We start from the raw sequence: 25,425 nt of genomic DNA on the forward strand, positions 1-25,425 counted from the left end.
ATCTCAATAAATAAATAAATAAATAAATGAACAAATTAATAAATAAAATAAAAGTTTGCTATACCACCACTCCAGATACTTAGCTGTCAGTACCGCATGATTTTTCTAAATGCTGTTTTCTAATTCTCTTCTCCAGGGGATAGACGTGGATATCTTGTTTAGTATATCAGAGTCCAGTTAAGCTAATGGCTGGTTTTCTCTGGAATTTGGGGTCTAGTTACTTTTTAGTGTTACTGAGTTTACACAAGGTTTGGAAAACAAGCCAGTTTGGTGATTTTCTTTTCCTCACCATACACAGGTGCTGGATATTTGGATGATGTCACCCTGGCAAGTGCTCGTCCTGGGCCTGGAGTCCCTGCAACTTGGGTGGAGTCCTGCACCTGTCCTGTGGGATATGGAGGGCAGTTTTGTGAGATGTGCCTTTCAGGTTACAGAAGAGAAACTCCTAGTCTTGGACCATACAGTCCATGTGTGCTTTGCACTTGCAGTGGACACAGCGAGACCTGTGATCCTGAGACAGGTGAGATGATCTTTGGCAGCTCTTAGACCTAACTTCTCTTTAGCAGTTGGGTAGAAAGTGCTCATTGTCTTATGTACTTGTACACTTGCCTGTTTTCTCACACCTGCCCTCCAAATAGGTGTTTGTAACTGCAGAGACAATACGGCTGGCCCGCACTGTGAGAAGTGCAGTGATGGGTACTATGGGGATTCAACTGCGGGAACCTCCTCTGATTGCCAGCCCTGTCCGTGTCCCGGAGGCTCAAGTTGTGCTGTTGTCCCCAAGACAAAAGAGGTGGTGTGCACCAACTGTCCTACTGGCACCACTGGTAAGTCTGCTCGCTCTATCTGCTTTCAGTGTTCCATTCTATAAAAAGACCTCGGGGAAAGGGGCTTCGGGGTTGTTTTGGATCTTTGTGTTTGGTTCAGTTTCAGTGGTTATGGTTTTCCTAATAGGAAACTGAGGCTCACTCTCTTTGTTTCCTTCCATCTCTCTTTTGGGTATCTCCTGATTGTCTCCGTCTCTCAACCAAGGGCTTTCATGTCACCTTGACCTACCATCTCCCCTTTAGGTGATCAAATCTCGTCTTTAGGCTTCAAAAGCCTTTCTATATGATAGCTAAGTTTGTATTTCCAGCCCTGACACCTCTCCTGAGCTACCTACTTGCCATTTCTACTTGGGTGGTGGGCTAGAAGCCTTCCACTTGCCTTTCCACATCCCTGTTCACCTTTCTTCACCCTGGTTGAGAACTGCATGCACTGCATCAAATGCCAGGCTCCATTTGCATTCAGACAGCAGGAAGCACATACGGGAGCTCACAGAGAAGGAAGAGGGTGAGGACAGAATATTTATCCCATGGCCCCTTCTCTATGGGGTTCTCTGGATTGATGACCTCAAATCAAAGTTCTCAGCTCCTGGCAGACGTTGTCCATACAGCTCTTTTCACCTTTAAGTTCTGCTAGCTGTTCCACCCACCACCTGAGGCCCAGGGTATGGAGCCTGTCTCAAGTGCTACACTCTCCTCGCAGTTTCCCTACACTCCCTGCTGATTTGATTGTGTCAGCCATTTTCTGCTGCCATCTTGATTCACATAGCCTAAGGAACTCAAATTTAAACAAATCCAAGTTAAATATTTGATTTCCTCCCTTTTCTTCAACCCTTTGTTTCTCCTCCAGTCTTGTTCATCTTAGTAAATATGCTGCCATTAGCCTAGTTGCTCAAGCTGAAACCTCAGGGCTTATACTTGATTCATCTTCCTTTCAAGTCCTAGAAACAGTCAGCAAATCTTACTGATTTTATCTCAGATCTGACCACTTTTCAGCACTTCCACTGTCACTACCCTGGTTCAAACCTATTGTCTCTCACCTGGGATTGCCTAATTGTTCTCCCTGCTTCACCTGCTCCCCTGCAGTGGCTCCAATCTCCACATGAAAGCCAAAATGGTCCTTTAAAAATGTACCTCACATTACACCACTTTTAAACCCTCCAGTAGCTTCTTAATACACTAAAACCAAATCCCTTACTTACTCTGACCTCCATGCTTCTACATGGGTTTGAACTGCTTCCATGGCTTATCTTGTTTTGTCTGAAACTTTCTTCCCTTGGGTAATATCCTGGCTGGTCTCTTCTCTGTCTTTCCATTGCTATCCCAACGTCTTCTTCTTACAGAGGTTTTCCCTACCCACCAGTATAAAGTAGCCCTCACCTTCACCCCATCGTGTTGCTCTATTTTGTTTAAATTTTTTGTGCTTATCCCTATCTGAAGTAATCTTGTTTATTTGTGTGTCTGTGTATTGGTCTTCACCAACCGCTGCATAAGCTTCATGAGAGCAGAGACCTTATCCACCTTGTTCACATCGTCCTAATGACCTAGAACAGTGCTGGCTGTTAGGTAGTAGAGCTCAGAAAATACTTGTTGAATGAGTTAATAAACCTCGGATTCACCAGAAATTTTAGGCTAATTCAGGCCCTACTGGTTACAAAGATATCATGAGCCCAACTTGAACTAATCATGGTAGGTAAGTGGAAAAGGAAGGGTGAGGAGCGGTGAATTTAGGACAGTGGAAAGAGCCCTGGATTCTAGCTCTCCCTCTCTACCTGTCAGTTCTTTGGTTGCAGGCAAATTACTTACCCTCTCTCTTCCTTGAGCTATAATATTTAATACAAGCAGGCAGCAACTGATGATTTCTAAGTTCTCTTCTAACATACCCTGATTTTGTACCAATTGATACTGATTAACAAGGAATAGCACATGCCTGTTACATTTTAAGAGAATGGTTCTGCTTACCCTGTTGTGTGGGAAACCTATGGTGTCAAGAGTGGCACTTCACCTCTTTTAATATCATCTGCCAAAACAACATATATGAATGTACTATCCTTTGAGACTGGAGAGGTTTATAAACCTTGGGCTTAACTCATTTACAGAGCACTTTTAATAGATGATTTGGGTTGATTGTCACAACAATTGAAGTGAAGTAGGCAGACCAGGTGCTTCCTTTCTAGTGAGGAAATAGAGATGTGCTCAAGGTCACTCTGGTGGTCTGGCCCCATGCCAGGGCTGCAGTCCAGGTCCTTTGCCCTCCATTGCACCATGTCTTCTCTCATGTGATGATTACTCTGGACTTTCTTTCTCATAACATCAGATTGTCTCATCCCCAGGTAAGAGGTGTGAGCTCTGTGATGATGGCTACTTTGGAGACCCCCTGGGTGGAAACGGCCCTGTGAGACTTTGCCGCCTGTGCCAGTGCAATGACAACATCGATCCCAATGCAGTTGGGAATTGCAATCGTTTGACAGGAGAATGCCTGAAGTGCATCTATAATACTGCTGGCTTCTATTGTGACCGGTGCAAAGACGGATTTTTTGGAAATCCCCTGGCTCCCAATCCAGCAGACAAATGCAAAGGTAATCAGCCTTTAACCAGATTCTGTCACAGTTAAATGCCCCTTTATTGTGAGAATTCTTCTGTGTCTCTTAAAATACGTATAGTTGTTTAGTCCAATAGAAGTACATTGTGAACTGCTTTTGTCATTTAAAATTTTCTAGTCACCACATTAAAAAAGGACAGTCATGGCAGCTGGCACCTGTGGTCCCGTAAAAAGAAACAGGTGAAATGAATACTAATGTATTTTATTTAATATATCTAACATATTATTTCTTATTGTAATCAATAAAAGTTATTAATGAAATATATATTCTTTCTCATGCTAAGCCTTGAAAATCCATTGCGTATCTCACATTTATAGCACATCTCAATTCAGACCAGCCAGCCACATTTAAAGTGCTCAGTAGCCACATGTGACCAGCAGCTACCAACCTGGCAACACAAGTCTAAAGAATCTCTTTGGATTGTTTATATTTTAGTATTTCTCTTAGGTGATTTATGTCTTTTGCCGTCTCTGTCTTCCTGCCTTAGCCTGCAATTGCAATCCGTATGGGACAGTGAAGCAGCAGAGCAGCTGTAACCCCGTGACGGGGCAATGTGAATGTTTGCCTCACGTGACTGGCCGGGACTGTGGTGCTTGCGACCCTGGATTCTACAACCTGCAGAGTGGGCAAGGCTGTGAGAGGTGAGACATAGGTGCCTTTGGTGGAAGTAATCTTTGCTTTTTCTATTATAAAAAATGAATTTTTATAAGTTACATTTAATAGTTGACTGTTTCAGAAATTACTGGAGTGCCTAATGTAGGCAAGGCATCCTTCAGGGGCAATGCTGGAGAATTGTAATAAAGCTATTGAAAGAAAGGAGTGGAGCACAGTGGCCCCAGCTGTGCCAGAATTGCCTGAGCAACCTTTTAAAAGTACAAATTGCCAGGTCCTTTCTGAGGCACTTAGAATCAGACCCTCCAGGGTTGCAGCCTGGGAACTTCTGTTTTCAAAGTTATTACTTAGTATCCATACAGTCCCAGGTTGGAGAACGCTGGTAGCAGTTAAGTTAGGAAAAGAAGTTCTGAATACCACTCATGAAAATTACTTGAACATTAGGGGCTTAATAACCCTTAACATTCCATCTTAGTAACGCTTACCATTCAGTTTTCTGATACAAGATCAGTGCTATACTAAAAAAAAAAAAAAATTTTGCTTAAAGTCTTTTTTTTTTGCCTGAGAAATGTCCTGTGTTCATTTTCAGGTGTGACTGCCATGCCTTGGGCTCCACCAATGGGCAGTGTGACATCCGCACCGGCCAGTGTGAGTGCCAGCCTGGCATCACCGGTCAGCACTGTGAGCGCTGTGAGGTCAACCACTTTGGGTTTGGACCTGAAGGCTGCAAACGTAAGGGGTGTTGGTGGCATACAACTCTAAGCCTCCCCTAATTCCAGTTAGTGTCTTAAGGCCAGAAATGACTTTGACAGCCTCCGTCTAGCCGCTTGGCTCATAGTCAGGGCTGTACCTAACTCATCATAGATGCTTTATTTGATGAATATTATCCATTTCTAAAACTCTGCAGATCAAAGCCTTCTCTGGTTTCTTTGTATGTTTTCTTTTATAACATTTCTGATTCTTCCTTTTTCCAATCCTTTATGTTTTCCAAGGAAGTCTTCCTTTGATTACTGAGCTTTCCCACTGTGGTTAACAAAACTTCTTTACGGATTGCATTCTTAGTGCAGATAATGAAATAGTGGAGGATTCTGTTCACGATGTGTTTGTTGACTTACTGGCTGTAGTTGCTTCCCACCCTTGGGGCCCTTTTGGTATGATTACGTATAAACATCTGCTTCTCTTTGGCATAAACACTTGCCTGGAATTGGGCCTCAGAACAGATTGGCTTTTGCTTTCTGAATTCCTTCATTTCTCCTGTGGAATGTAGCATAAGTGATTGACTCAGTTCAGAGAACACAGTGAATAAACAAAACTATAAGATAATGCAAAAGAAGCATTAGCATTTGGGTTTTCTAGTTCCTTAGAGAAATATTAAACAGTGGAGAATTGAAGGTAGAGATGAATTCTTGAAGTGCGTGAAAAGAGCACTGAGACTTTCATAACTTCTCTAATTATTAAGTAACCTGAAGTGTGTCCCAAAGGTTGCACATTTTACTTTAAAGCTCATTTTGACTTTAAAAACTGTCAGTTTTCTCTGCTAAACAGACTTAGCCATTTAATATCTCATAAATAGTCCTGTTTTTCAGAAAATTATAACAATAGTATAATCAGCTTATTGTTGCCAGTCTGAATTAAGAGATATACTCTTCCTTCTTTTGCTAATTATGTGTTATTTTCTCCTTATTCTGCAGCCTGTGACTGTCATCCCGAGGGGTCTCTTTCACTTCAGTGCAAAGACGATGGTCGCTGTGAATGCAGAGAAGGCTTTGTGGGAAATCGCTGTGACCAGTGTGAAGAAAACTATTTCTACAATCGGTCTTGGCCTGGCTGCCAGGAATGTCCAGCTTGTTACCGTTTGGTAAAGGATAAGGTAAGCTGTCAATCGTGCATTCATTTATTCTTCCAGCAGACATTGAGTGAAAACTTACTGTGCACTAATCTCTATAGAAAAGGTGGTGAACAAGATAGATGTGGTCCCTATTCTTAAAGACTTATGTTCCAGTTGAGAGGCAAATAATAAAAAATAAATAAATAAACAAAACAAACACGAGATAAGTGCCAGGAAGAATACAGATGGAGAATAACTGGGGAAGCTACTTTATATAAGGCCTCTCTACAGAATTCATCTAAGGTGAGATCTTATGGATACGAAGGAATGAGCCAAGTGAAAAGTAGTGGTAGGTTTGTTCCAGGCAGAAGGAACCTGGTGTTCAGAGGCCTGGGAGCTGGAGAATGGCTGGAGCCTGCTGAGTGCAGAGAGTGTGGTCTGTGATAAGACTGGAGAGGTTGGTAGGGACAGGTTATATGGGACCATGAAGACCGTAGTAAGAAGTTTAGATTTGATCCCAAATCCAATAAGAATGCATTGAAGAAACTCTTAAAATCTAGGAAATCCAGATTATATTTTAAGAGGAGCAATTTTGACTGCTGTGTGAACAATGATGGTTAGGAATGGGACTTAATGGGAAGCCTCAATTGGATTGGATAAATATGCGTGTTTGGGGACAGGATAGGGAAAGAAAAGAATAAGGATGTGTCTTGGGTTTTTTGCTTAAGGTAGCTGGAGGCCTTATTTACTGAGATGGAGAATTCATCAGGGAGAATAGAGGTAAGAGGTATAATTTTGACTGTTAAGTTTGAGATACCTATCAGAGAGCTGAGTGGAGATATCACGAAGGTAATCTGACACTCAAGGGAGAGGTCAGAGCTGAAGAATCATCAGCATGCAGTCTTTAAAGTCAAAGGAATGGCTCTGAAGGTTTTCTTTTGAAGCTAGAAAAATAAAGAAAAACTAGCCATGTCTTCTCTTCAGAAGTAGACATCCATGGAGTGGATAGAACTACATATTCATGGAGTGCCCATGATTCCTGCAGGAAGTGTGATTGAGTTCTTCAGGAATACTTGTGTGTCCTACCTTTCCCTTTTCTTTCTTCCGTGTGTTTAGGTTGCTGATCATCGAGTGAAGCTCCAGGAATTAGAGAGTCTCATAGCAAACCTTGGAACTGGGGATGAGATGGTGACGGATCAAGCCTTCGAGGATAGACTAAAGGAAGCAGAGAGGGAAGTTATGGACCTCCTTCGTGAGGCCCAGGATGTCAAAGGTATGCATGATTGAACAGTGCGTGACTTCAGTGAGGTGGACCAATCTTTAGATGTGAGTCCTAAAGCAAGGTTAATTAGTATGGTTTTATAAAATTCTTTCTCCGTTTTTAAACTACTTGTAGATTATAAATTATTTTATTTTTTAAACACTATTTCAAAAAACAACCTGACAAACTTACTACTTTAAGATATAGTAACCGTAGGGTGATTTTCCAACAGATAAAAAACTATTTGATATTGAAATTCCAAGCATTTTTTGAATCTGTTCTATTACAGGGTGTCTTAAAATAGTTTTAAAAATCATTAAAGGCATACATTTTCATAAGCTGCTTTTTTTTTTTTGAGCCAGAGTCACTCTGTCACCGAGGCTGGAGTGCAGTGGCCCGATCTTGGCTCACTGCAACCTCCGCCTCCTGGGTTCAAGTGGTTCTCCTGCCTCAGCCTCCCGAGTACCTGGGACTACAGGCACATGCCCACCGTGCCCGGGTAATTTTTTGTATTTTGAGTAGAGATGGCAGTTCACCGTGTTAGCCAGGATGGTCTTGATCTCCTGACCTCGTGATTCACCCACCTCGGCCTCACGAAGTGCTGGGATTACAGGTGTGAGCCACAGTGCCCAGCCAAAATATTTTTACATTATCAAATAATTGAGTAACCCTCCAAGCAGGACCACCATACACAGTTAGGCAGGAGTTTGTAGAATATCACCTCTGCACATGCATTTGGTAGCCCCACTTCAGTTTGGTTTTTTCCAAACCTGTGTTCATCTTTATTGGTCTTACCTTTGACTTCTCATCTTTTTTTATTTTTTATTTTTTTTTTTACGTTCCTTAGAAAATTTAGACCCCACCAAAACCTGACGATACATGAGAGTTTTAATAATAACAGGGTTATATTTTATCTTTTGATTTGTTAGGACCTGAGTATGAGATTTAAGTTGAATGAGCATATTAATAAAGAATAATTTTAAGAACTATTCAAAAACAGAGATCAGTTTGAAAGAAATTACACTGATATGCTGGGGCATGGGAGTGGCAGAAGAGCCTATTTAGTTTAAAATGCAAAATGAGTTTAATTTGTCATACTTCAACATCTGTTTTAAACCTAGTTTTTTTCTGGGTTTTGAAAAATGTTTGGCTTTTAGGGCTGGCAGCATTTTTAACAGCGTTGTATATTTATGACTAAATCGCATGTGCTGGTATTTAAGTCAGTCATTCTTGCCTTCATCAAACATTCCTTGGGTGTCTTCTCTTTGCCATCCACTGCATAAGACCAGCGATATAGTGAAGAGTAAGAAAGAGTTCATAGTCAAGTGGGCAGATGGGCACACGGTTGGAGAAGTGTGATGAGTATATAGAGAAGGACCTACTGGGCATGGTAAAGGCTGTCCAACTATGCCAGGGGCTTTGCAGAAACCTAGCAGAAAGCTGCTATGTTTGAAGAGTAAAGATACATAGGGCCTCAGATTTCATGTGAGATGATATGATCCTCTTCAGATAATTTACAGACTTTCTTCTACAAACCATTTTAGATGTTGACCAGAATTTGATGGATCGCCTACAGAGAGTGAATAACACTCTGTCCAGCCAAATTAGCCGTTTACAAAATATCCGGAATACCATTGAAGAGACTGGAAACTTGGCTGAACAAGCACGTGCCCATGTAGAGAACACAGAGAGGTTGATTGAAATCGCGTCCAGAGAACTTGAGAAAGCAAAAGTCGCTGCTGCCAATGTGGTAAGTGATTGCAAACGTCTGAGGTGGGGATGGGGGAGGCCCTTGGGATTTGTAGCAAGTCTGTTACTGGCAGTGGAGTGCTTCTTCAACTAAATTGACTCCATGCATCTTTCTGTTTGTCCCTAATTATGGAGCAAGAAAGCCATGTTGCTCATAGTTGGCATGAAACAGTTATTACAAACTGGATAAAAACCAAGGGACATCTGGGTTATTTCTCTAGCTTTGTTCCTTCTATGGTACTAGGCAGTTTAATCTTCCTTTATCCTTTACTGAAAATAGAATCTGCAGTCGAGGGTGGTGATATTAAATAAAGATCTCTGAAAATAAGAAGAGGCATTCTTGGGGCCAGGCGCGGTGGCTCACGCCTGTAATCCCAGCACTTTGGGAGGCCGAGGCGGGCGGATCACCTGAGGTCAAGAGTTCGAGACCAGCTTGACCAACATGGAGAAACCCCGTCTCTACTGAAAGTACAGAATTAGCCTGGCATGGTGGCAGGTGCCTGTAACCCCGGCTACTCGGGAGGCTGAGGCAGGAGAACCACTTGAACCCAGGAGGCAGAGGTTGCGGTGAACTGAGATTGTGCCATTGCACTTCTGCCTCGGCAACGAGAGTAAAACTCCATCTCAAAAAAAAAAAAAAAAGGAAGAGGCATTTTTTTTGCCCTCTAACAAAAATTTAGTTTTATTCTTGCTTTATTAAACTTAAATAATTCAGTCTTTTGAGAATAAGTGCTTTATTTCCTGTGCAGTCAGTCACTCAGCCAGAATCTACAGGGGACCCAAACAACATGACTCTTTTGGCAGAAGAGGCTCGAAAGCTTGCTGAACGGTAACTTCTGGATCTCTGTTTAATGGTTAAGTTGTGGCTTCCATTATGGTGTGTGTGTGTGTTGTCTTATTCCATAACCCAGAAACACTTTCCACATAACCCACTTTTGCAAGCTTTGCTCTCTTTTCTAAGATGTTATCGGCTGTGTATACTCTTTTCCTCCTTTTAGTTTTACATTAGAATAGTCACACTTTGAATATTAGAATACAATGGCTTGAAGACAATTCACATTTATATATCTCAAAACCATAACATTTTTAGATTTTTACCTTATTTAAGACTGTAATAACTGAGTGAAACTAGCAGATTGTTGTTAATAAAGATTAGGCGTGGGATTTATGATTAGATAAATGATGTCTTGCTGGCATACACAGTTTTATATATACATTACTCAATTAAATTTAAAAGTTTTTCTGAAGAATTATAATTATAAACATTTTCTCTTATAAATTTATACCAATAATTTTTTTGGAAAATATTCTCATCTCAGTTTTAGAAGGCTATTCATAAATTCAGCCCCACTGAAATGATCACAAAATTCCAAATGAATGAGATTTTCCAATATTTGTAGAATTCTTACCCATGTTAGTATATGTACATATAATAAAGTAGTCTGGGCGCAGTGGCTCATGCCTATAATCCCAGCACTTTGGGAGGCCGAGGCAGGTGGATCACCTAAGGTCAGGAGTTCGAGACCAGCCTGGCCAACATGGCAAATCCCATTTCTACTAAAGACACATTAGCTGGGCATGGTGGCATATGCATGTAATACCAGCTACTCAAGAGGCTGAGGCAGGAGAATTGCTTGAACCGGGAGGCAGAGGTTGCAATAAGCCAAGATTGCGCCACTGCACTCCAGCCTGAGTGACAGAGCGAGACTCCATTTCAAAAAATAATAATAATAATAAAGTAAGCATTACCTAAATTTTACTTATTTCCGTATCAGTTGGTTGTTTCATGGCTTATTTTTTGTTTTATCTGTATAGTCATAAACAGGAAGCTGATGACATTGTTCGAGTGGCAAAGACAGCCAATGATACATCAACTGAGGCATACAACCTGCTTTTGAGGACATTGGCAGGAGAAAATCAAACAGCATTTGAGATTGAAGAGCTTAATAGGAAGTGAGTATAATTTAAAAGTGGTTTACACCCCTTCAGATGTTCTGGTAAGTAACACTAATTCAATGAAAAATTAAATGCTGGTGGATTCAGGGCATGCATTCATGCAGTAAGATTTCCTTTGTTAATCATGCTTTTGAAATGGCACAGTAAGTAGAGAAGGGCATGTGGAGCCACAGAGATTTGGTTTAATTCAATTACTGTTATAACTATAGAGAATAGTAACAAGATGAGCCATGATACTTAAAATTCTGCACAAATGAAGAGAAAAAAATAGAGTAAGTAAAGGAAACATAATTGAACTACAGATCTTTAAAGGGTGTCTGAAATAAGAAAATATATGGTAAGCCATACATTATAGAAAATTTTTTCTTTTTTTTTTGTTTTTTTTGTTTTTTGTTTTTTTTTTTGAGACCAAGTCTCACTCTTGTTCCCCAGGCTGGAGTACAGTGGCGTGATCTCGGCTCACTGCAACCTCTGCCTCGCGGGTTCAAGTGATTCTCCTGCCTCGGCCTCCCGCGTAGCTGGAATTATAAGCACCTGCCACCATGCCGGGCTAATTTTTGTATTTTTAGTAGAGACAGGATTTCACCATGTTGGCCAGGTTGGTCTCAAACTTCTGACCTCAGGTGATCCGCCCACCTTGGCCTCCCAAAGTGCTGGGATTACAGGTGTGAGCCACCGCACCCGCCAAACCATACAGTATAAATAGAAATGATAAGAGAAAATGTAAATATGCAAAATGTTGTTATTAAAATGCAAGCATTTTAATGTAGCATTTCCTTTGAGGTTTTGGGCATATTATCACATGACCATGTTAATCTGGTTAACATTAAGATGCTAAAAGCAGCTAAGTTGTCATTAAATCACATTATTTGTGTCTTAGGTATGAACAAGCGAAGAACATCTCACAGGATCTGGAAAAAAAAGCTGCCCGAGTACATGAGGAGGCCAAAAGGGCCGGTGACAAAGCTGTGGAGATCTATGCCAGCGTGGCTCAGCTGAGCCCTTTGGACTCTGAGACACTGGAGGTATGGGGGCAGTCTGTACGCACAGCCCCACCCTGTCTCTCCCCCAAGTCTATGTGAGAGCCGACGGCTCTGCACATCCCTCTGTCCTCCCACTGACTCGCTGGTAAAGTTGAGTCTATTTCACATACGCTAATAGAACTTAACAAAGTAGCCAGATATGGTGGCTCACGCCTGTAATGCCAGCCCTGGGAGGCTGAGGTGGGGTGGGAGGATCGCTTGAGGCCAGGAGTTCAAGACCAGCCTGGTCAACATAGTGAGACCCCATTTCTTAAAAAAACAAAAACAAAACTTATCAAGGTAAAGAATCCTGTGATTGTAAACAGTAAATAGCAAAGACTAATGATATGAACAATCACTCCTAAGTCTTTAGTACAAATCCAAATTATAATACATTTGAATTGGTTAAAACAGAGTACATGTAGACATTTACTCCCAGGCTCTGTCTAGTAGAGACCTAGAGAGAAATAAGAGAGAATGGTTTAATTAAAGGACTATAGCAGGATGTTGTGGGGCAGGTAAAATATTTTGGAATTGGTAGGATTTTATTTCATATTTGTACTCTAATCATGGATCCTCACTCCAAGCTCTGTATAAATGGTGTATTTTTTGCATTAAGCTTGAGATTTACTAAGTTTCACTTCTTATATCTGAGTTATTGACTTGATTTTTGTCATAAAGGTTTAAGTCTCTTCAGACATGTACAGATTGTTTGATTCTGTATATTTAGAATTAGAAAATAGGCAGAATTAGTATATGATGATAAAAATCAAAACAATGGCAGGCACAGTGTTGGAAAGATGGAGTAGAGATCAGGTGGAAAGGGAGAAGAGGGAGCTTCTTGGGTGATGGAAATCTGTATCTTGATTGAGGTGTTGGTTATGCAGAAATACATTTGTCAAAACTCATCAAACTGTATGTGGATGCTGTGAATTTCAGTGAGTCCGAAATATATCTCATTTTAAAAAAAAGCCCATAAAATCTTGATCTGTGCAGTTCTTTTAAAAATATCAATTGAGTATTAGGTGTTACAGAGTTCCTAAGCCTACCTTTTCATTAATTTAAATGTTTTATCCAAAGTGTAGTGATCTTACTTGCTTTTCACAGAATGAAGCAAATAACATAAAGATGGAAGCTGAGAATCTGGAACGTCTGATTGACCAGAAGTTGAAAGATTATGAGGACCTCAGAGAAGACATGAGAGGGAAGGAACTTGAAGTCAAGAACCTTCTGGAGAAAGGAAAGACTGAACAGCAGGTTGGTTTGATTTGCAGGTCGCTTCATTTCTTGAGGCAACATTTGAACAGTCCAAGTGGGTCTGTGGTGATCTTGTCTCTCTGATGCAGACAGCAGACCATAGTGCTGAGAGAGCACCCTAACATATTGTATGCTGGCAAGTCTCAGGGTGGCACCTCTGGAGAGCCTTGTCTGTCCAGGAGACAGAAGGGATTTGCTTTGAGGGTTCATCCTCTCATCTGCCATGTGTTTGCAGACCGCAGACCAACTCCTAGCCCGAGCTGATGCTGCCAAGGCCCTCGCCGAAGAAGCTGCAAAGAAGGGACGTGATACCTTACAAGAAGCTAATGACATTCTCAACAACCTGAAAGGTAGAAAAGACTGAGATAACAGGGGCAAATGCTTCCACCACTAGAGTGATTTTTTTTTTTAAATCATGCCTTTTACCATATTTATTACTTCATCCCCAGCTGCCTACTTTTTTTATGCTAAAGCATTTCAAAGAGAAATCCCAGAACTCATGTCATTTTATCCCTGCATACTTCAGTATAGAATTTATTTTTTAAAAAAGATGTTTTCTTATTAGGCAAACTCACATAATCAAGATGCCTATTTAGAGAACTTACATAGGTAAATGGAGAATATCTTTCATTTTCTCTGCCAGTGGCATCTGATGTTTTGTTGTTTTTTTTTTTCTTCACCCCAGACAGAAGAGAAATGTGACCAATTCACTGAGCCACTGTGAATTCATGTCTGATAAAATAGTCATAGGTTCTATAAATAGAGAAGCTTTACAGGATGCTTTACAGGATACTAGTTGAATGTATGGGCCAGGCACGGTGGCCTGTAATCCCAACACTTTGGGAGGGAGGATCCCTGGAGGCCAGGAGTTCAAGACCAGTTTCTCACTGGGGAATATAGTGAGACCCCATCTCTACAATTTTTTTTTTTTTTTTTTTTAGTTAGCCAGGCATGCTGACACACACCCGTAGTCCTAACCACTTGGGAGGCTGAGGTGGGAGGATCCCTTGAGCCCAGGAGGTCAAGGCTGCAGTAAGCAGTGATTGTGCCACTGCACTCCAGCCAGGGTGACAGAGTGAAACCTTGTCTCTCCAAAAAAAAAAAAAAATAGTATTTCAAAGTATGGGCTCTGGTGTCAGGGGGTCTTGGTTCAAAACCCTGCACCCTGCACCCTGCACCACAGGTCATCTAACTTCTTTAATCCTCAATTTTCTTATAAAAATAATACAGCCTATTTTATATCAAAGATACAAAACTCTTAACTCAGTACCCAACACACAGTAAACACTAAATAAATTGCAGCTTTTAATAATGGTTGAGGTAGTGGTAATGGGATGCTCAGCACTCTGCATTTTAAAGCACATTGTTCAAGTAAGAATTCTATTTCCAGAAATGGGGAACATTTCTGTAACACTACCTGGGAGACCTTTTCTGTAGAGATGTGTAACTTCTAAAACTTCAGCCCGTGCTGTGTTCCATTTTTTACCCTGACTTCCATTGTTCAAAAACAAAATTCAGTTGGAACTCCCTGAAAGGCCCCCTTTTTACTTGTTGGGAGTTTAGCTCAAATGTGTCCTTGAACTCGTTTCAGATTTTGATAGGCGCGTGAACGATAACAAGACAGCCGCAGAGGAGGCACTAAGGAAGATTCCTGCCATCAACCAGACCATCATTGAAGCCAATGAAAAGACCAGGGAAGCCCAGCAGGCCCTGGGCAACGCTGCGGCGGACGCCACAGAGGCCAAGAACAAGGCCCATGAGGCGGAGAGGATCGCGAGCGCTGTCCAAAAGGTGTGTGTTTCCTCTTCTCCAAGAGTCCCTGCCCATATCTTTCTCTAGTCACCTTCCAGTTTCTTTCCAGACCCTCAGAGCCTTTGCAGACTTTTTCCCTGAACTTCAGTAAAATTGTCTTAAACCATATTTCTCTTTTTTTTTTTTCTTTTGACTAGGCCTGAGAGTAGGTATCCACATTGATTGAGGAGGGGGAATCAGTAAAAGAGTGCTTTACTCTAAAATTTCTACTGTGTCTCAGTGTGAGGTCTGGCTTCAGAGGTCTGTAGAGACCATTCCCACAAAGAATCAGACTTTTTCTAAATAAACATTCTTCTTTGACCTAGACAGGTGGTATTTATTTCAATATGTAGTGTGCCTTATCAATACAACTTTCAAGTCCCCCTTTCAAGCATATCGCCATATGTAAGCTACTCCTAGGAGAGATTTCCCATAGCTGCCACTGCTAGGATTCATCTTAAAGAATAATGTTTTTTAGTCTGGCTTTCTCTTATTTCAAGGTCAGTCTGTTTTGTTTAAAAGAAAGATTGGAGCAATTTTAGAATTAGGTACTTAAGAATCTGAGAAACCTCTTAGTTTCCTTAGAATAATTGGCTTTTAGATAAATTATATTTTATAAAATACTCATATTTCAGGATTGTGGTCTGTTTGTATATTATGATGAACCGCCAAGAAGAAACCAAGCTAGCTTTGAATTTAAATTTTATCTCAGTGAAAGCATCTAATCAATATGTTGTAGAAAGTGTATGCCATTAAATGTTTATTATTTAATATCTATGTGACCCCAACTAAAAATGGCAATAATGGAAAAGAAGTTTCCAGGATTAAAGAATAGGATACAAATGACAGTGCTAGATAAAATACAAAATGTTATCATGTGGGTAGTAATTTTTTTTTTTACTATTATTTATAACCCAAATTGATAATGTAAGTCATGAGATAGTATAAATCAATATATTATTCTTTCTGGATTATATTTTTGAGCCATTTTACAAATTATAAAAGGAATGGGAGCATACTTGAGAAAAAGGAAAGATTTTTCAAAAAAATTGCAATTTGCTTTTGTGCCTAGAATGCCACCAGCACCAAGGCAGAAGCTGAAAGAACTTTTGCACAAGTTACAGATCTGGATAATGAGGTGAACAATATGTTGAAGCAACTACAGGAAGCAGAAAAAGAGCTAAAGAGAAAACAAGATGATGCTGACCAGGACATGATGATGGCAGGGATGGTAAGAGGTTTTGGTATATTTGCTCATTGGCAGAAAGTGAACAGTGTTTAATAATAGAGATCCCCCCACTTGTTAAGAAGGATCTTTTTTATATTGACTTCTGTTTTTCATCACGTTGTCTCATCAAGAATTGGATTAGTAGCTTGCATAGAAGACAAAGAATTTGGATCTTCTGCCAGCTATTTTTGTTGCACAATTGTCGTGTCCCAAAGTTACTCAGTTAAAAGTAAAACATCGTTTTACACGTTTGACGTTTTAGGACATTAAAAAGTATGTGTTTCTATTTTTCAATGGGTAATTCATAAATGTTAATAAAGGAATGCAGCAAAAAGTCAATTTTCCTCCTATTCTTGTTCTCCCAGCACCTTGCTCCTTAGAGACAAAGACAGGTTTCTTGTATATAAGAGATTTTTGAAGATGGCATTGTCCACCACCCAACCAAAACATGTGAAACTTACATCTAGTTTAATTTTTCACCTTTTGTGGTAATGTATATGCAAGGTACCGTTTATAACAAAATTGACTTGTCAATGAATGGCCCAAGGAAGAACTAAGGTCCATTTTTCTGTTCTATGCTATATTTTGCTTTGAAATGACTTTAATGGAGTCACAGTAGGAATATTCTTTTTCCAGTTGGGTGTAGCCATCATGGTAATGACATACATGAACTTGTTTACGTGCTCACTTTCAGTGGCAAGGAAGAGGCCTTTGTTCACTGCTGCCAAAAAAACAGAGTCCCTCAGTGTGGGTCATTTTCACCTTGGGATGGAAAAAAGAAGTACAAAGCCTGTTAATCTCAGTGAAGACTCTAGGGAAGTGATAAAAGAAACTCTCCCTGTGCAAACAGCTGATTTTATTATGCTTTTTGCAGGTGGGGGTGGGAGGTAGGTGTTGGTTTGGATTATCCTTATTTTCTCTGTCATGGTGTGGCTCAAGTAAAAATTCCCATAAAGGTGTCTGGGCGCAGTAGCTCACTCCTGTAATCCCAGCACTTTGGGAGGCCGAGGTGGGCAGATCTCCTGTGGTCAGGAGTTCGAGACCAGCCTGGCCAACATGGTGGGCATGGTGGTGGGCGCCTGTAATCCCAGCTACTCGGGAGGCTGATGCAGGAGAATCACTTGAACTTGGGAGGTGGAGGTTGAGATGGGCCGAGATCACGCCACTGCACTCCAGCCTGGGCCACAGAGGAAGACTCCATCTCAAAAAAAAAAAAATTAATATGAAGTTAAAAAAATAGATGTTTCTCACATATGTTGAGCATATATGGATTTCATTTTTAATATGGTTATAGAAACATTAGATTTAAAACATACTGAAAGAAAACAGTATATTCTTTAGGAGCTTCAAAAAAGGATTTTGGTTTAGTTCAAAGGGTGAAAGAAGATCTTATTATTTTTGGTAAATAACTTCTAAGGAAACAAACCACCCTCAAATGTACTGTTTCATTTGTATTTCTGTCAATTCTGAAAGGCCAACATTTGGCCAGTATTACTTGAGTCTGTAATGTATTTTTTAACAGAAGAATGAAGGTTTATAGCTTCATAGTTTTGAAAGAGGAGGCTGGAGACCACAGGTTAAATGCAGGGGCATCGCTCTTGGCCGGCCCTGGCAGGGTCCTTTCTCCCTCGTTTTATAGTCGCAGAGAAGCTTGTGAATGCTCAATAAGGACAGCTGCCATTTGGACAGAGATTAATCATTTATTTGTGAAGGGCTTTTTTTTGCCTTGCTTTCTTGTTCTTTTTTAAATCTTCACATTGTTTTGATCCCAAAATGTTTGCGTTGTCCTGACCCAAAACTAGGAAAAGCAATTATGTGGTAAGAGGCTCAAAGCCACTCATTTAAATCTCAACTAGATTTATTTGTGAGAACATCTGTTTTCTGATACTTAGATATTTCCTCTTCCATTGCTGTTTCCTGTGACTCATGCACAGTTATTTGTTCAGGTTTCATGGAATTTCCCAAGTGTATTTACCTTTGTTTGGTTTTTAAAATGTAAATTATATTGCCCCAATAAACGAGTATGTGTGTCAGGGGTATTGTGGCTGGGTCATTGCATGTGGAAGGGGAGTTTACAGAAGAGCTTTACTTAACTATGACAATTTTCAAAGAATAGGACATTTCTAATAAGTCCCTAAGAGTGTCCCGAAGGACGTTTTGGTTCTGAAACATAGTTTCTGTAATCATCCTTAAAAAATAACTTGTTTCTGCTTAATAGGTTTTACTATGAATATACCTCCATATATTATTGAGTGAGAACATGAGAAAAGGAGATAGTTTTTGAAATACAAATATAGTGAGTTAGTGAGTGTAAGCATCCTGACTGCCTACTCGTAACTTTGATGAAGTAGAAATAATAACATCCTCAATATGAAGATATGCAGTAGCCACACCGGGAAAAAAAAGAAAAAAGGCAGTGAGAGATTTCAATTTCCTAAGTTAGAAAAGGGAAGAAAATCCGCAAATTTAAATTTGTTGAGTCATTGGGAAAAAAGATTTAAAGAAGATGAAAACATACGGTCAGGACTTTTTGCCTCATTTTTCCCTCACAGGCTTCACAGGCTGCTCAAGAAGCCGAGATCAATGCCAGGAAAGCCAAGAACTCTGTTACTAGCCTCCTCAGCATTATTAATGACCTCTTGGAACAGCTGGGTACGTAGCTATAGAGTCATTTTTTTCAGTCTCTGAATCTTTTGTACTGTTCTTGGGATCTGATACAGTACAGTTGGCTCAAAAGCAGATGATATAGGTTTACATGAATCTCTTTTAAGTCATTAATTATTAATATTTCCTTTTGCTCTTGCTTATTTTTGAAAGCCTTATAAAATCTGTGTTTGTCTTGCACAGTAGGGTCTTTAAGAGCAGCTTGCTTCTTTACCATACTGATGATTTGTCAGCTTTACAGTGTGACCTGAATCATGACTTCAGGCCGTGTTAATGTGACAAGCACTTACTAGGTGTCTTCTGTGGACCTTGCCCTAAATAGAACATTGTGGTCTGAGGAGTTTCTTTTTGTATTTTGAAGATATATTGCGAGCTAGGGTGGCATTTATGGTCCAGTATCATTGTATAACTAAAGAGTGATTTTTCTTAACTCATCTTGCTGGCAGTATCTTTAAGGGATTTAAAGTAAAGAATTTCAATAGTAGAATAAAAGAACACAGGCTGGGTGTGATGGCTCACACTGGTAATCCCAGTACTTTAAGAAGCCATGGAAGGAGGATAGCTTGAGGCCAGGAGTTTGAGGCCAGCCTAGGCAACATAGTGGTGGAGATCTCACCTCGTCTCTTCAAAATATTTTAAAAATTAGCTCGGTGTGGTGCTATGCGCCTGTAGTCCTAGATACTCAGGAGACTGAAGCAGGTGAGTCACCTGAGTTTGAGGTGATAGTGAGCTGTCGCACTCCACCCTGGACAACAGAGCGAAACCCTGTCTCAATTTAAAAAATGAAAAAGAACACTTAAAACTGGTCATGACTTTACTGCCTGGAATTCTCTTCATTTGCTAAGTAAGGACAGTCTGATGAGGGGAAAGCTTTCATGCCAAAAGAGAGAAAAACCTTGATTTTTCAAGGAAATCTTCTTTTAATCCCGTCTGGTAGGGTGATAGGGAGCAGGCTTCATTTTGGGACAGATGCACTTTTGTCACCGGACTCCATTATAAAGTGTCAGGACTCTAGCCAGGACTCTTTGTAGCAAGGCATTATATTTTAATTTGCTAGCATTTAATGCCTGGTGCATTTTGTTTTGGTGGGGGGCTACGGGGGTATTTTTTAGTGGTCTCAAATGTCAAGAATAAGTTATGTGCCAACAGACGGATATCAAATGAAAGTAAGCTAGACGAGAAAGCTTTTTGTGGAACAGGTAGACTTTTAACATTAATCTGACTCGGGTTAGTATATTTGCTTTGTTGCCTATAAGCTGTGCAAACTTGGGCAAATTATTTAACATCTGAGAATCACTGATGAAAAATGGTTTTGTGAGACTTTAATCAGGTATGCATGAAATGCTCTCCATTGTGTCTGCTTTTGTTTGTTATGGAAACATTTCACTTCTTTCAAAAGAGCCTCTTTTTCTTGCTAAGCTTAAAGTGAAGACCTACTGAAATTATTTCAGCATTTTACTCCTGGCCATTTTCCATGGGAAGGCTCCTAATAGTGTCTAACTCCTGAAAGCAGAAAGTGACCTTCTAAAACTAACCCATCTTCCCTGGAATCTCTAAGAGCTGAGGGATTAGGGTTCTTAGAGATTTGTATATCTTTGATGGCACTAAAATGACACATAGCTTACATGTATACACCTGGAAAAGGTATTAAATGTTATCAGATGACCCTCAAAACCACAAGTGAAGGTTAAGGTCTAGAACATGGTAGCTGTGCATTTACCATTGTCTCAGAAAAAAACACCCAGCTTGATATTAATTATATGCTCAGACCCATCCCTGCTGGGTTAGGTCAGCGTTTGTACTTGGTTTGCATATTTTATACCATTGTGTGACATCAACAATCTGCAAGTTATATTTGCAGGGCTGCCTGTGCAGAGTGGCAGCTGCTGGGCCTAGAGACTAGTGGAGGTACTTGTGAAGGGATCATTCTTCCTGAATGTGTCTGTTCTCTTCTGTGTACTTTCTGACCTCCAGGGCAGCTCGACACAGTGGACCTGAATAAGCTAAACGAGATTGAAGGCACCCTAAACAAAGCCAAAGATGAAATGAAGGTCAGCGATCTTGATAGGAAAGTGTCTGACCTAGAGAATGAAGCCAAGAAGCAGGAGGCTGCCATCATGGACTATAATCGAGATATTGAGGAGATCATGAAGGACATTCGCAATCTGGAAGACATCAGGAAGACCTTACCATCTGGCTGCTTCAACACCCCGTCCATTGAAAAGCCCTAGCGTCATTAGGGCTGGAAGGCAGCATCCCTCTGACAGGGGGGCAGTTGTGAGGCCACAGAGTGCCTTGACACAAAGATTACATTTTTCAGACCCCACTCCTCTGCTGCTGTCCATCACTGTCCTTTTGAACCAGGAAAAGTCACAAAGTTTAAAGAGAAGCAAATTAAACATCCTGAATCGGGAACAAAGGGTTTTATCTAATAAAGTCTCTCTTCCACTCACGTTGCTACCTTACCCACACTTTCCCTTCTGATTTGCGTGAGGACGTGGCATCCTACATTACTGTACAGTGGCATAAGCACATCGTGTGAGCCCGTGTATGCCGGGACAGAGCAAGTAGCCCTCCCCTGTCTCATCAATACCAGCAGAACCTCCTCAGTCTCAGTACTCTTGTTTCTATGAAGGAAAAGTTTGGCTACTAACAGTAGCATTGTGATGGCCAGTATATCCAGTCCATGGATAAAGAAAATGCATCTGCATCTCCTGCCCCTCTTCCTTCTAAGCAAAAGGAAATAAACATCCTGTGCCAAAGGTATTGGTCATTTAGAATGTCGGTAGCCATCCATCAGTGCTTTTAGCTATTTTGAGTGTAGGACACTGAGCCATCCATGGGTCAGGATGCAATTATTTATAAAAATCTCCAGGTGAACATGGCTGAAGAAGATTTTTCTAGTATATTAATAATTGACTAGGAAGATGAACTTTTTTCAGATCTTTGGGCAGCTGATAATTTAAATCTGGATGGGCAGCTTGCACTCACCAATAGACCAAAAGACATCTTTTGATATTCTTATAAATGGAACTTACACAGAAGAAATAGGGATATGATAACCACTAAAGTTTTGTTTTCAAAATCAAACTAATTCTTACAGCTTTTTTATTAGTTAGTCTTGGAACTAGTGTTAAGTATCTGGCAGAGAACAGTTAATCCCTAAGGTCTTGACAAAGCAGAAGAAAAACAAGCCTCCTTGTCCTAGTCTTTTCTGGCAAAGGGATAAAACTTAGATGGCAGCTTGTACTGTCAGAATCCCGTGTATCCATTTGTTCTTCTGTTGTAGAGAGATGAGACGTGTGACCCTTAGCTCCAGTTTTCTTCTGATGTTTCCATCTCCCAGAATCCCTCAAAAAACATTGTTTGCCAAATCCTGGTGGCAAATACTTGCACTCAGTATTTCACACAGCTGCCAACGCTATTGAGTTCCTGCACTTTGTGATTTAAATCCACTCTAAACCTTCCCTCTAAGTGTAGAGGGAAGACCCTTACGTGGAGTTTCCTAGTGGGCTTCTCAACTTTTGATCCTCGGCTCTGTGGTTTTAAGACCACAATGTGACAATTCCCTGCCACACACCCCCTTCCTCCTACCAACCCGCCTTTGAGATTCATATATAGCCTTTAACACTATGCAACTTTGTACTTTGCGTAGCAGGGGCGGGGTGGGGGGGAAAGAAACTATTATCTGACACACTGGTGCTATTAATTATTTCAAATTTATATTTTTGTGTGAATGTTTTGTGTTTTGTTTATCATGATTATAGAATAAGGAATTTATGTAAATATACTTGGTCCTATTTCTAGACTGGCACTCTGTGTTCACTTTGCTCAATTTTTCCTCTTCACTGGCACAATGTATCTGAATACCTCCTTCCCTTCCATCTAGAATTCTTTGGATTGTGCTTGTTCCCACTACTTTGCTCTCTGCCTTGTGTTTGCAGCATCTCCATTCTCTAAAATTAATATCATTGCTTTCCTCCACACCCAGCCACTGTAAAGAGGTAACTTGGGTCCTCTTCCATTGCAGTCCTGATGATCCTAACCTGCAGCACGATGGTTTTACAATGTTCCAGAGCAGGAATGCCAGGTTGACAAGCTATGGTAGGATTAGGAAAGTTTGCTGAAGAGGATCTTTGACGCCATAGTGGGACTAGCCAGGAATGAGGGAGACATGCCCTTTCTGGCCATTGTTGGAACTGAATGGGTCAATTTTATAAGAGAGTGCATTTTGAGCACTTTCAGGGCATCAGGAACAATGCTACTGATGGGTAGACTGGGAGAGGTGGTGTAACTTAGTTCTTGATGATCCCACTCCCTATTTCCATCTACTTGGGATATACCAGAGTTTACCACAAGTGTTTTGACCTGATACACTCCTGAGCTTTCACTCTGCTGCTTCTCCCAGGCCTCTTTTACAATGGCAGGAGATGTGGCATGCTCTTGCCAAGTTTTCACATCATCATTTCCTGGCTAGTTTATGTCATTAAGTGGCTACATCCTAACATATACATTTGGTCAAGGTTGCAGAAAAGGACTGAAGATTGACTGCCAAGCTAGTTTGGGTGAAGTTCACTCCAGCAAGTCTCAGGCAACAATGGGGTGGTTTAGTTTGGTTTGATTTCCTTTTAACTTTCTTTTTGTTATTTTCTTCTCCACCTATGTGGTATATTTTTTAAACAGAATTTTATTTTTAAAATAAAAGGTTCTTTACAAGATGATACCTTAATTACACTCCTGCAACACAGCCATTATTTTATCGTCTAGCTCCAGTTATCTGTAGTTTATGTAATGTAATTGACAGGATGGCTGCTGCAGAATGTTGGGTGACACAGGGATTATTATACTGCTGTTTTTCCCAGAATTTTTTCCTTTGAATTCCAACTGTGGACCTTTTATATGTGCCTTCACTTTAGCTGTTTGCCTTAATCTCTACAGCCTTGCTCTCCAGGGTGGTTAATAAAATGCAACACTTGGCATTTTTTATGTTTTAAGAAAAACAGTATTTTATTTATAATAAAATCTGAATATTTGTAACCCTTTATATTTGGTGTGGCCTGAGTGTGGTACTGGGGACATAAGATGTTTTAAAAGGTATAATGAATGAAAAGCCATGCATAGTATCTTCTTTGGGTGACTTATTTTCTTGATAATTCAGTATACATACAGTATATGTATGTATGTGTGTGTGTGTGTGTATATATATATATATATATATATGCCTCTCTCAAGTTGGGATGCTGCAGTGTAGTCTGGGAGTTGGTGAACTTTTTCTGTAAAGAGCTAGATAGTAAATGTTTCAGGCTTTGCAGGCCATGCACCTATGAGCTGTAGTTTACTGGAACCCTGGTGTAGCCTCAATACTCAATAACAACTGACAGCCTGGCACAGTGGCTCACAGCTGTAATCCCAACACTTCAGGAGGCTGAGGTGGGTGGATCACTTAAGGTTAAGAGCTCAAGACCAGCCTGACAAACATCGTAAAACCCAGTCTCTACTAAAAATACAAAAATTAACTGAGCATGGTGGTGCATACCTGTAATCTCAGCTACTCAGGAGGCTGAGGCAGGAGAATAGCTTGAACCCAGGAGGTGGAGTGCAATGAGCTGAGATTGTGCCACTGCACTCCAACTGAGGCAGCAAAGCAAGACTCTGTCTCAAAAAAAAAACCCAAAAAACTATTTTTAAATTTGCTGGACTTCCTAAATTAGCAGATGTATGTTAAAAGTTGTCTTTCCATCTCTCAATACACACGTGTCTAGCTTAAGGTAGTTTCTTTAGATGATGAGAAAAACCTATGATGTAATAAAAAGTAATGTGCTAAACTAACAGGCTAGAATCAGGTAATTTTACTAGAATCGGGTAATTTTACCTCACTCTTTCTGGAGGGTGGACCCATCTGAAGGAACCTGAGACCAGGTGAGGCCTTTGGGAGTTACAAGGACAGCAGGAAGGCTTTGGGTCTGCAAACGCCTTCCCTTTACTCTTTGATGCCCTGTTTATTGCCCCAGGACCCCGTGGATTCCATGCCACCTTCCCAATCTTAGGAATTGTTATAACTATGATACCTGTAAAGAAGAACCTGAACTCCTCTCATTAGGCTTCCTCGGAGAAAGCTTTAGAGGGCACTAATTACTAGTACTATTATAGCTTTCTTACATGCCCTGTTTCTAACCTTTATTGAGGACTGTTTCCCCTCATTTGTAGGACTAATTCAGATGCAGCTGTATGTCCTTTATCATTACTGTCAGAGTGATGAGTGAGATTTTAAAATTTTGCTCCTATTCCATCAGTCATTTTCAGGACAGCAGTTTCTCGAAAGTTGTTACTAGCATAATCTGATTCAGAATATCCCCAGAGGTTTACTCCATAAATAAGTAAATGTCCTGGCCCCTTGATACACCTGAACTCATCAGCTCCACTTCCATTTAGCTCAAAATGGAATGTCTGAAGAAGACCCCAGGTACCCAGGAAGGTGAGGAAGTGGGAAAGCAGGTGGATACATTCATAATGTAAGGAAGGACAGGCCCAAGGAAAGATCAATCTCTCCAGGCACGTAGATTATGAAAACAGAAACAAGAGAATTGTAAATGGCAGATAATTTTGTCTGTTCATGCTAAGCAGGTTTAA

The 25,425-nt window shown here is 40.5% G+C and overlaps 1 protein-coding gene across 1 annotated transcript in view; it reads left to right on the forward strand.

Moving 5' to 3' along the window:
* Positions 1 to 23,839, forward strand: part of LAMC1 (laminin subunit gamma 1) — a 120,553-nt gene extending 96,714 nt beyond the window's left edge. Inside the window, exons 12-28 of the mRNA XM_033200779.1 lie at positions 299 to 520; positions 639 to 827; positions 3,158 to 3,403; positions 3,915 to 4,068; positions 4,629 to 4,771; positions 5,731 to 5,909; positions 6,984 to 7,140; positions 8,673 to 8,878; positions 9,627 to 9,706; positions 10,693 to 10,830; positions 11,714 to 11,858; positions 12,963 to 13,112; positions 13,348 to 13,462; positions 14,704 to 14,903; positions 15,976 to 16,134; positions 18,684 to 18,783; positions 20,770 to 23,839. Of these exons, the coding sequence (XP_033056670.1) occupies positions 299 to 520; positions 639 to 827; positions 3,158 to 3,403; positions 3,915 to 4,068; positions 4,629 to 4,771; positions 5,731 to 5,909; positions 6,984 to 7,140; positions 8,673 to 8,878; positions 9,627 to 9,706; positions 10,693 to 10,830; positions 11,714 to 11,858; positions 12,963 to 13,112; positions 13,348 to 13,462; positions 14,704 to 14,903; positions 15,976 to 16,134; positions 18,684 to 18,783; positions 20,770 to 21,026 (2,840 nt within the window). The 3' untranslated portion in view covers positions 21,027 to 23,839. The remainder of the gene's footprint in view (positions 1 to 298; positions 521 to 638; positions 828 to 3,157; positions 3,404 to 3,914; positions 4,069 to 4,628; positions 4,772 to 5,730; positions 5,910 to 6,983; positions 7,141 to 8,672; positions 8,879 to 9,626; positions 9,707 to 10,692; positions 10,831 to 11,713; positions 11,859 to 12,962; positions 13,113 to 13,347; positions 13,463 to 14,703; positions 14,904 to 15,975; positions 16,135 to 18,683; positions 18,784 to 20,769) is intronic.
* Positions 23,840 to 25,425: the final 1,586 nt, after the last annotated feature.

The sequence above is a fragment of the Trachypithecus francoisi genome, unplaced genomic scaffold, assembly GCF_009764315.1.
Source record: "Trachypithecus francoisi isolate TF-2019V2 unplaced genomic scaffold, Tfra_2.0 Lachesis_group5, whole genome shotgun sequence".
Classification (NCBI taxonomy): domain Eukaryota; kingdom Metazoa; phylum Chordata; class Mammalia; order Primates; family Cercopithecidae; genus Trachypithecus; species Trachypithecus francoisi.